This window comes from Ixodes scapularis, unplaced genomic scaffold, assembly GCF_016920785.2.
Source record: "Ixodes scapularis isolate PalLabHiFi unplaced genomic scaffold, ASM1692078v2 PGA_scaffold1__304_contigs__length_218370807, whole genome shotgun sequence".
Taxonomy (NCBI): Eukaryota; Metazoa; Arthropoda; class Arachnida; order Ixodida; family Ixodidae; genus Ixodes; species Ixodes scapularis.
Genome location: NW_024609846.1, coordinates 42833931 through 42845806, shown reverse-complemented (window position 1 = coordinate 42845806; position 11876 = coordinate 42833931). Strand labels below are relative to the sequence as shown.

The 11876-nt window shown below is 47.8% G+C and overlaps 1 protein-coding gene across 4 annotated transcripts in view; it reads right to left on the bottom strand.

The window, feature by feature from the left end:
• Positions 1-269: 269 nt before the first annotated feature.
• Positions 270-11876, bottom strand: part of LOC8028544 (3-methyl-2-oxobutanoate dehydrogenase [lipoamide] kinase, mitochondrial) — a 33488-nt gene continuing 21881 nt past the window's right edge. For 3 of the 4 annotated variants that reach the window (XM_029977051.4, XM_029977052.4, XM_040498955.2), the window contains 5 exons: positions 9688-9786; positions 8793-8866; positions 7612-7740; positions 2570-2662; positions 270-2307 (listed from right to left, as the gene is read on the bottom strand). In XM_029977051.4, the coding sequence (XP_029832911.2) occupies positions 2001-2307; positions 2570-2662; positions 7612-7740; positions 8793-8866; positions 9688-9786 (702 nt within the window). In that variant the 3' untranslated portion in view covers positions 270-2000. The remainder of the gene's footprint in view (positions 2308-2569; positions 2663-7611; positions 7741-8792; positions 8867-9687; positions 9787-11876) is intronic. The other variant, XR_005718254.3, reaches the window with a different exon arrangement.

Below are 11876 nucleotides of genomic sequence, written 5' to 3'. Positions count from 1 at the left end.
ACATCCCAGGCTATCTCTGAGATGATGCCATGCATTCCCACTACAAGTGTTGCCGCGTGGCCTACTCTTTTGAAGGGCCAATATGGGCATTGTGGGTTGTTTTCATCTAGTTGGATAGACGCATATCTCTGGGAAAGATGACCACCGTGCAAGTCTGCATATTTTACGAATCGTTACCACTGTATTTAAACTACAATTAACTATAGCCTCATAAATCTTTAACAGTAACAGTAACTTATAGAGCAACGACGAAGACCATCTGCGAGACGCCCAGTAACAATAATTTTATTAATGTTGCATTGCATTTCACTTCTAAAATTAAGAAAAAAACAATCTGACAGATACTGATGCAAAGGCTATCAGACACAACCATTGCACTCTTATAAACTCTACCCTTTCCTGGTCATAAAATTGTGTAATTAACAAAGCAATTACTATGGTAGTAATAGTGAGTCTTGTCATTGCAGTACAAACGAGGCAGGCATACAAAATAAGAGTTGATTACATCTAAATTGGGTCGGCAGCTTATCCTGCTGGCCACATCACCGCTTATTGCAGTTATAAATCCGTATATACTGTCAAGAATTCGTCAGAAAAGCTGTTGTGACAACCCGAGACAAAAAAACAAACCGTGAAACACAACGCCTCCAGACATATTTGGAAGTGTGCCTTGGGCACTGGAGATTCCCCAGGAGATAATGCTGCACCGCCAGAAATATTTGCCGACTGGTCAAGTAAGCGTACCATTTAATAGCAAAAAGAAAGAAAAAAAAACTAATGTGATTATCACAAGCATAAAAAGCTGCTACCACTGCGCCTCCAACTCACAGCGAGCAAAAATAATTATATATTACCCTGCGTTAAACGAGCTCCTAGGCTGACTGGAAACAAAATAAAAGCAAAGAAACCAAAGCGGAAGCAACTGGTTTTGGAAACGGGACAAAAAGCAAAAAGGACAGAAAAGATACAGCTGAAAATGCAAGTTCTTGTGGCTGAGATTTACAATTGTCTCATTTATTCAGCAACAGCACAGAAAGCACGTCCTTTGCACCGGCTAGAGGAACCCATTCCTCACTCACAGACAATGGAAACGTCAATTACAATAAAAAAAAAAATTCGCCATCGCTCGAGAAGGCTGTACGGGACGTGCAAGCACTCCCTGCCCCTCAAAAAAAAAACAAAAAAAAACCTCCCATTATGTACAGTTCAGCTCCGGCCATCCACAATTAAACCAGTCAAACTCCAGCCACTCATTCAAAACTCTCCTCCCTTGCGTCGCAATGAGACAGGCACTTGAGCACTTTCCAACATCTGACTCGCCACCCTCAGAAATGAAGACGACGACGTCTCAGAAGCACACAGCCAAAACCACAGGTGGCCTCGAAACCGCCGATGTGCCGGCCCGCGTATTGTGTACAGCGAAGCTCACCGGGCGCAAAAGAAGAGCCTCAACTTCCCCACATGACTAGGAAAGTACCGCCCCCTAAACCACTTCCCTCCTCCAACCCTCGCACACCTTCGTCGGAGCTTGCATCCCAATGCCCAAGTCCCACTAGAGCAACAAACAGAAACAACCGACAGCGACAATCCTCAAACCCGATTCTTTCGCGATTTGACAAGCTCTTAGATAAAATAAAGGGTGCTATGCGCAAACTTGAGGGTATCTTTGGCAGGCTCCCAATCACTCGTGATTACTTCACGAGTACCGAACGACTCAAAACCAGCCAAAGGTACCATTGCGAACATGCTGCATGTGTTAAAGGCTTCTCAGTTTCAATTGTTTTTGTTTGTCGCTCTAGTGGGACTCGGGCATTAACACGCACACGCAAGACAACAAAAAAGAGGAAAAAAGCGGATGTAAAAATGCCGACAGGTGGTTGCATAAAAAAAAAAAAAAAGAAAAACAACGACCCAAGACTATTCCGGGATTTTTTGTGGCAGTCGACGGCAACGACGTCTGGTACGGGGCCGCGCCGGCCACCCCCAAGGACTGTGGGGCCTCAGATGCGGAAGCTCTCGTATTTGCCGTCGATGTGGCGCAGCCTCAGGTACACGTCCGTCCCGATACCCTGGAGCGTCTCGAAGGTGAGGGTGCCGCCGAGGTACTCGGCGTAGGCGCGCGACGTCGGCAGTCCAAAGCCGAACCCGTGCATGGGGCCCCCTGCGGGGCCGTCCATTGGCTGCGTCATCATCGTGCCCAGCAGGCCACCGTCGTACTGCCCCTCGTATGAGCTGGCCGTCGAGAAATGGTATTGCATGATCTGCCCCAGGTGCTCGTGCTCGATGCCGCCGCCCCGGTCGGAGATCCTGCGGACAGAAAGTAGGCAGTGCTTCCGAAATGGCAGCGAAAAACACCTTGACAGCCTCCGGCGCAATCCTGCGGGTCGCCACGGAGTCCAGATAAAGATGACAAGCAGACGCGGGCGCCTCGAAACGCGCGGAGTGAAGGCTCGTACTGCGGGACTCCCAAACCCAGATGAAGGCCCTTTCGTTTCTGTCTCGAGCGCAGACGAAAACTCGTAACAGGCGCGCAGAAATCGGCCGGGACGTCCGAGCCTGCCGAACCCACCTGATGATGAAGTCCACGTCGTTGTTGGCTATGGTGACCGTCACCGGGGGCAGGCTCGACTCTGGGTTGTCCGGGTGGTTCTCCACCGTGGCCCTGGGTGTAACCCAAACATTAAGGCCAGAGCCCGGAGCTAGACGGCGGGACATTACCTCCCACCGATCTAGAGAGCGTCGGGGCTACGTCGCGCGCTCTCAATATCGCTGTCCCGCTTGATTGAAGTTTGATCGACTGCACCTCAACCACTCGTGATTGCTTAACTCTTTTCTGACCGTGGCCAAGGACCGTCGATCACCGGCAACCAATGGTTTCCAAGTGCCATCGAGAAATTAAAGTGTGTGCGGAGAATTATGTTCCACAACCTCCATGGATAGCCGAAGAACTGTAGTTTCGGCTTGTGTTTTATTGCGTGCTGGTGGGCTGTCAAAAATACACTTGGGAATGGTGGTTGCACTTGTCTAACACGGCTATCTGCTTGCATCAGTCTTCGTAACAAAGATGGCATTCTTTACAGAATTCAACTGTACTGTGGCATATTTTTGAGACCTCAAGAGCTCTGGGGACACTTTAATAATGTTATAGGTGTCGCTTAAAGGAGTTGTGCAACGATTTAAACGCTGAAAGAATTGGCATCTTCTACTTTTGACAATGTTCATCTTGTCACAAAGGACAGAAAACACACCTCCTTCATTCGAAATGTTGCGATTCTGCCGCGTAATCGCGAGGCAAAAATTTGAATATTCCCCGACCTGCAGCTGCAAGCGGCGGCCATGAGAACCACGCGGCATAACGTCAGTGGGGGTCTTGTAGAAAGATAGCAAGTTGTGCGAATACCTGCTCGATAAAAAGTAATTTTTCTGTAAATCTTGTCGTTCCAACATAAATATATATGTGTCAAAAACCTGGTATCATCGACAAAACTTTTATTATGTGGAGTTTTAGTGGCGCCATCTATCCTAAGTCCACAAAACCTTCAGCTCTATCTGCTACCGCGAACAGCCGCCAGAAGCCGGAGGGGGAGGGGGGCAGAGCCAGACGGGGATGGCCAGACTTGGATGAAACTTTCCTCCTTTCACCATATCGTCCGCGCTGCGCCAGCACGTGGTCACGCACGCGGTCGCGAGCGGATGAGTTCTCGCTGTTCACTGATGGCTCTAGAGAGAGAGCTTCACCGGAACCCCGCGCAATCCCCATTGACGTCACAACACACGTGACTTGGAAGATGGTGAAGGAGTTGAGAGGTGCCGAAAACCTCAATCTTTGTCCATTTTTAAAATAAAAACTAGGACATGCGGGCAAAAGCGATTTTTAGAGCGCAGCTCTTAGGGGCCCGTTCCCAACTTGAGCGGCGTCGGCGTAACCAAGGTCATCCCAAGGTCACGTGACCCCCAAGGTCACCCCAAGGTCACGTGACCCCTCCCTTAGGGTCACGTGACCCCAAGGTCACGTGACACCCAAAGTCACGTGACCCCCCTGAAGTCACGTGACCCCCCCCCCCCCCCCGAAGTCACGTGACACCCCCAGGTCACGTGACCTGGGGGTGTCACATGACTTCGGGGGGGGGGGGGGGGGGCATCCGCATCATCATCATCACAGATGACGTCATCAGTGACGTCACTGATGACATCATCGGCATCGTCACGTGACCCCCCAAGGTCACGCCACCCCCCCCCCCCAGGTCACTTCACCCCCCCAGTACCCTTCCCTCCTCCTCCTCAAGAGCTGCGCTCTAATTCGGTGTTACAGGGAGTTGTAAACGGCTTTCACTTTTTTGTTCTTTACTTCAGAAAGGACGAGGCACCAACTCCCAAATTATTTAAGCAAAGCACTGAAATTGTTGCACAGCTCCTTTAACAGCATCTCCATAATTTCCAATGCTGTCCTGAGCTGGCGTGCACATTTTACGTTCCCAACAAAGCGGGTAAAAATGCGAAATACGAAGGAACTGCAATCAAGGCCAAGGTAGTCCACAAAGAAAGCATTCTGCTGGGGATGTGAGGTGTACTATCTGTGTTTCACCAATATAAGCATTCCTTCGTTGAAAAGCACACGTGTTACGGAGGCCAACTCTCCTATGAACCAAAAATAAACAAGGTCAATTAGAGTTCACCAACTTTCAGAAGTGATAGCCGTGGATGTGGAGCACAGCTTGTATATATTCAAAATTTTTTCTTTTATTTGTCATTTAATTTTATGTGGCTGTAGAAGTTTTGGACCTTATACGCCTTCTGCACATACATTGTGTTTTCAAGAAATAAAATTTTTAAATATTGTTTTTAGATTATACTAACCTCTGTTTCTTTTGAAAGAACAACTAATTGGCCACATCTAAATATGTCATATTGCTCTATATGCAAATTAGTCAGTAAAATAAAGCTTTTGCATGACTCCTAGAGCCTTTTGTATAGCTTGTGGTGCAATTCAAATGAGATTTACGTAGCTTATCTGCCTTTACAGTCTGACTACAAATATGTACTTGGTTTTGATGCAGCCCAATTAGTTTCACTAATACTGAAAGCTTCATTTGCAAAAATTATGGGAAGGATTAATACAAATTGAAATACTAAAATCACAAAATAAACATATCTCAGTAAACTGAAAGGTCTGTGGAATCCAATAGGATATAAATGAAAGCTCTAAAAAGATTTATAAGTTTTTAGAGCGCAGCTCTTAGGAGCCCGTTTCCGGGTTGAGCGGCGTTGCCGTCGTCGTAACCGCGCGTTGCATTATGGGACATTTTCCATAATGACGTCACGTGTGACGTCACAAGGGTTAAGTTTTCCTGCTAAATTAATTTGGCGGGGAATTTTTCTGCTAAATTTAGCAGGAAAGTTTTTCCACTAAAGTTAGCGGGGAACACTTCCCACTAAATTTAGTAAAACAATTTCCGGTAAAGTTTGCGGAAGTTTTCACTAAATTTCTCGCCACACGTCACACTAATTCACGTGACTTCACATGCGACGTCACCTGTGACACCACATGAAGGAATATGACGTTACGTGAAATTTAGCGGGGAAATGGACCTCACGTGACCTCGAAAACCAATTAAGTTTCCCCGCAAAATTTAGCTAAAAAATTTTCGCTAAATTTAGTGGGAAATTTAGCAAAAATTTTTCACTAAATGAGAGCAGAGCAGGAGAGGAGGGGGGCAGGGTATGGAGGGGAGAAGAAGTATACCCTCCCCTCCTCCTCCTCCTCAGGAGCTGCACTCTAATTCGGCATTACAGAGAATTGTAAACGTCTTTTATTGTTTATGACACTTGAATTTTCCAGTTTTAAAATGATTTATTGCTACAAGCTTAAAAAGGCATATAAAAAAAAATCCAGATGCCATATTTAACACATATGTACATATTACCGGTCACCTCGCACATACACCTGCTAGAGACAAAAATTATTTAGGAAGACTGGATACATGCATGTGGAGATATGGCTTCCATAAGATAGCAAAATGTAAAATGTTAATTCTGAAATAATAGCAAAAAACCATGCACAGACTCATTTTACCGTGTTTTCGAGTCATTATTTCAAGATAAAGGAGACTTATTTCACAAAAACACTTCCGAACGAGATGATGGCGCATGTCAAGCTTCAAAAATACAATTTCAAAATTTTGTTTTGTACTTTTTGTTTTAAAGGGCACTGTCTCCCCTTAAAGGACACACTAGCATCAGCCAGATATCCTCTCACAGTCCTGGAACTGTTCGAACCTAGGTATAACTAAAGCCACTGGATTTGGGACAGTAGCACCATTGCCTTCACACCTACTAGCCGTACACATACAAATACCAACACGCAGACGACAAACGTCATCGCTGTCGGTTGCCATAGTGATCACCATTTTGAACCTCTTCGAAGTTTCGAAACTCCGAAGGGGTCTTTAGAGACAGTCGCACCAAGATCGCTATGGAGTACCATCGAACTGAAAGTGTTCCTTGGCCAATATGAGCGTCTTTGGCACTGTGCATGCAATAAAGTTATCACTCATGCTTATTTCCCCAGATCTCTTACAATTATGTTGCTGTTCTTGCGTGTTTCAAGACAAAAAAATTATTTTTCAATGCCCCCAAGCGCTGACGCTGCGTGTGATCTCGTACATCTTCGTACCGCCATCACAAGCAACGTCAGTGCTTGGAGGCATTGAAAAATAATTTTACCGTCTTGAAACATGCAAGAGCAACATAATTTTAAGAGATCTGGGGAAATAAGCATGAGAGTTAACTTTATTGCACGCACAGTGCCAAAGGCGCTCATATTGGCCAAGGAACGCTTTCAGTACAATGGTGCTCCAAAATGGCGACCACTATGGCAACCGACAGCGATGAGCCAATCACCTTGAGAGGCTTTGTCATCTGTATGTTGGTATTTGTTTGTGTCCGGCTAGTAGGTAAGAAGGCAATGGCGCTACTTTCCCAAATCCAGCGACTTTAGGTATAGCTAGACCGAAGGCTTTTCAGTATTTGCGAGATCAAGTCTACTCGCCATCTACAAGAAATAATCGCTTATAACGTCGTCAACATTATTTCAAGCCCCTGGTCAAAGAATAATCAGCAACTTATGAGCAGACCGGCGTTGCAGAGTTACTCCATGGATGGCACCAGTGTGCTCCATAAGAGGCGCGTTCACAATGCAGTCCATCACACTCAAATGCAAATGTTTGAACCAGCCACTCAAAGCAGAACCAAATGTTTCCAAACTGCCATTCCGCCCGTCTGCTCGAAGAAAGGTTCCCTGTGGTTACCTTCGTAGGTTTCTCGAGTGCTTGCTCAACCTTTCCCCAGCGAGCATTTTTCCAATAAGCTCCATGCTGAAAATTTGAGCCTCCCACCGATGTACAACTATGAGCCAAACACTCCAGCATGTGCACTAGTGTGTACGAGGTACGTAGGGATCTGCACTGCTTTACTGCATCAATGCCAAGAGCAGAAAGGGTTCTTCGGCTGAGAGCCGAAGTCAGAGAGCCCGCATAGCAAAGCAACCGGTACGTGCAGCAAAATCCACGCAAGATGCCCGCAGGTTGCGGACTATCTGCCGGGGGGACCCACCTGACTGCGTTCTTGAGCAGCTCTGGAATAATGTAGTCCAGGGGCAACTGGATGTAGGGGAAGCTGCATGTCAGGTGGCCGTTGTACTTGATGGGAGGCGACTTGCCATACTTGTGCACCGCCACCTGTCTGCAGCACCACAGATGCAAAAAAGTGCCTCAATGTTACAGTCGCCAACATCTGGAAAATTACCGTCAGTCTTTAACAGACATGTACCTTTTCGATGTAGAACTAAGTCTTTCTCTGCGCATGGAAAGGGGTGCAAAGTTGGGAGGTCGATGTCACGAAGCACCGACTGGATAGCATCACCACGCTCCCTGACAGCACGTAGCCTACTACCGAGAACCGCACAGTGCGCACATGCATCTTTTCTTGTCTGCTGGCTTGCTTGTTTGCTCGCTTGCATGTGACTCGCTCCTGTTTGATCGAAATGGCAATAGACGCCGCTCCGGCAGCCGTGATTCCACAATCTTCGCTCACTGCTCTGAACAGCGGCCGAGCAGACGAGCTCGCGTGCTCTGCGGCACAGGCAATTCACGCGACTCGGTGAAGCATTAAAAACAACTGCACGCAATTCCGCATGTGCACCTTGAAGGTGGCGCCGCGCGGGCTTGCACATTTGCCTCCACCGGACTCCGAGACACGGGCATTCGCTTCTCGCGCACCCGACATCGTCATGCAGCAGGAGCCCGTAAACATTTCTTCAGCTGCGGTCGTAGTTCTACGGAAATTTATGCAGCATAGTAAACCGATGCAGTGGCATATTTTTTATATATTTATATATTTATATTATTATATTATTTATATATTTATCTCAAAAAGGTGACATCTGGAAGCAGTTCTCCCACTGTTCAACTAATGTTCTCTCAAACTTTCGGTGCCCGAGAAATGAAAATGCTCTCGCACACCTCGGCACATCCATTCTTTCTTCAACTAGTTTGGAAATGAATGACCACGCTTGTTTCTTTTCTTTCACAAGTGGACCTATCTCTTTTGGTGCAGTTCTCAATATGCGAGACATTTTGATTGGACTCCTATGATTCCCGAGTGGCCGTCTGGCCTGCCCTGGCCACCCAACCACCACGGAAGGAGGCACGCCTCCCACATTTCGTGTGGAACTACCAGAACCACTAAAAATTCTCAAGCTGCTGCACTTTGAATGATGCAAGTCAGAAACGTACTTGACAAAGTCTGCCCATTTCTCGATCACTTCCTTGGGACGCATTGCCGTGTTGATGATCCCCACATGGTTGGGCTGCAAGAAAAATGGAACTCATCTAACAATGTACAAATTCCACAAAAAAATTTTCCTGTTTTTTTTTGTTTTTTTTAAGCAAATTTTTGACAATAAAATGAGCCAGCCACGAGCTTGTAAAATAGTTAAAAATTGTAATGTCAGCTTTTATAAACCCTACTTTCTCAAAAACTAAAAAAAAAAATTCATTCAGCCTTTCCACTCTCGTGAAGGAAGACCAGCGGAGCTGTACTCGATACACTGTGTGCTTCTTCTTCCTCGTCGTCTGTTTTTCGCGCTGTTTTTTACGATGAATTCCCACCAACGCCCCCACTATCCATTCTTCTATTATAGCTGGAAAGGTTGGTGCCATCTACCAGCGACGGCGGAAACCATACTGGTTGTGTGCTTGCCGCTGTCGCTTATAGATGGCGGTAGCTGTCCAGGCAGGTTTGTGTCGACATACCAGACATGATCCTGGGGAACCTAGCCCTTAACAGCTCCGCTGTAAAAGTTTTTAGTTGCACAAAGGAAATGCAGGGTGCATCGAATGATCTCCCACTTTACCCTCAGTGCCCATGAGAGACACATCTGGGGCCCTAATCTACATGGCAAAACTGAGGGACTGAGACACGGCCGCCTGCTGGGATTGGCCAGCTCTGCACTGCCGACCAATCGCAGCAGGCGGCAACATCCCTCGGTCCCGCCTGGTCCCGCCACGTTGATTAGGGTCCCCGAGCTTTCTGCAAATGGTACGGCCAACCAAGGTAGTTTTGCTGCCCACCTCGAGAGAGAGAAAGCACTTTTGCCCCGAGCGTTTAGACAAGCGAGGCGTCAGTCACCCTGTCCTGGCGCAGCGCGATGTGGTGCTCCGCCAGCATCCGCATCCCCAGCCGCGACGTCAAGGTGCGGTCCAGGAACGTCTTCACCAGCTCTTCTTGCTGAAAAGGCCGTACGGCGCAGGGGTGAGGCGCAAGAACCGACACCCCACTAAAGTCGCTCACAAGGCGAGAATGTTAGGGTGCCTTTTTCCCAACGTCTGGCTTCCTGCATATGCTTGTTGCCTTTTGCCGTGCCTTGGATGCCCGCCCGAGGCTCGCGAGACGGCCAAGCGCTATCGAAGGTAGAGGGCTCGCACTGGAGGTGGAATAACTGAGGCACCCCCCCGCCATTCTCATCTAGTCTGTTAGCCCATTCCCCCGCCAAATAGCGAACGCTCGCGGGTTTGGAACTCGGAGCATCTAATCTCGGTGGTGGAGCGGCCGCGAGCGACGGCTCCCGGGGGCACACCGCCAGCGGGTGGAGGAGCTGCTTTGCTCACTAACAACTCCCCCGCACGGCCGCCAATGGCGCTGCTGCTATGGTGCTGTTTCGGCTGCTCTCTCTGCCACCCGCCCTCCGATGCCTCGCCGGCCCTGCGTACGGCGCGAAAGCCGTCGTGCTGAACGAGTGCGGTTCGTATTCAGTGCCTTTGCTCATAAGGCAACCAATCGACGCACCCTTCTTGCGGAATAATGAGCGTACCTTCGAGTAAGAGTGACCTTTTACGCATCTTGATAGCAAATCCGACCGTTTGGCAGGAATGTCGACACCTCGGCACCGCATTGTGTCACTTCGTTGACCCTCAAACAGCTCATAACAATGCTCGTAACAGCACCATATCCCTCCAATATTCTCGTGTAACTTTCCGTCGTCGAGTGCTACTGGCGTAATCGTTTTCATGACTTCCACAACATTGCTAAAGCAAATATTGAAACTGAAATTGTTGTGCACTTGTGTGCCCTCACTAGATGACGCCACCAACCCGCTTTGTTACGACTCCGCCGAGGAAGGCTAAGAAACTCTCATTAGAGGGGGGCCAACTCTGGAGCGGGGAGGATGGAAGGCTGCTGTCATCCCGGCCACTTGTTATTAGTTAATAAAGTATTATGTTAAAACCCAACCCTGAACACGGCTGGACTGGAAGCGCACGCTCTCTTTCTCTTCTTACGGCCTTTGCAATCGCCCGGGAGCCAATGGTATTTTTTCTCCATGTGTAGTTCACTTGCTTGCCGCTAGGGGCGCAACCACCTCACCCCTCTCGGAGAGTCCCTTCGAGCTCTTATCTGGTGAAACGCATTAGTGAGTTTGGGTGCACCGCCTGTGTTAGCTGTCGACTACGAGTAACAGAGGTGATCCTCTGTTCGTCTTATTGCAAGGCCAGGATAAAAGCGGACTTCATCATCCAAATCCTAGGTTCCTCGCACTTCTAAACAACATTGGTGCTTTTTTTTTTTTTTGAAAGGCTGTTAAGAACTTTTTGCGTATAAATGTGCATGAAGTTCTGCAACAACTCAATGCACCCTATCTTGAAGACGCGCCAATCCTAAGTTGCCCAGAGGGCATTGACAACAGTCACTCAAAGCGCTTGGCTGGTTTAATTTGCAACAAGTTCCTCAGAATGCTTCTGATTAACCATGCAAAGACGGTCATGGACAGAAAGGAAAAATCAGCTGGATATGTGCACAACCCCTCGAGGAAGCACTTTAGGCTGTAGTGTAATATGCACTGTGCGAAAATTGTACAGGCTAATACACCCTTGTCTAGAGCAGCTGACCGACTTCATGTGCGGCCTATGAAATGATAATGCAGACCACAGCAATAGATAGATTGGGCCTGCTTACATTTCACGAGTGTATGAATGATTCATCATTTAAAGTTCCTCCACGTAGAAGGGGTCCGTCTCCTCCTGTTCTTGAGTTGCAACAGAAGTCCTGGAGGTAAAGACGACTATAGTTTTTCCGCAACTGCATTCACTGTCTCTACTTACTACTTTTTACTCCCGAATCTCTCGGAGATGTGCGTCAAATATTCACCGTTTTGGGCTCATCAAAAGCGCATTAGATAGTGGCTGAGGGTCTAAACGTAAGGATCAGGTGTCAAAGGCTATAAAAATCTCGGCCGCAAGTTGCAACAGCGCTAAGATACACTGTCAGACGCGCTCTGAGCAAACGGAAAAGGGTAGCCAAGGGGTGAGGTGACAGTGCCCCCC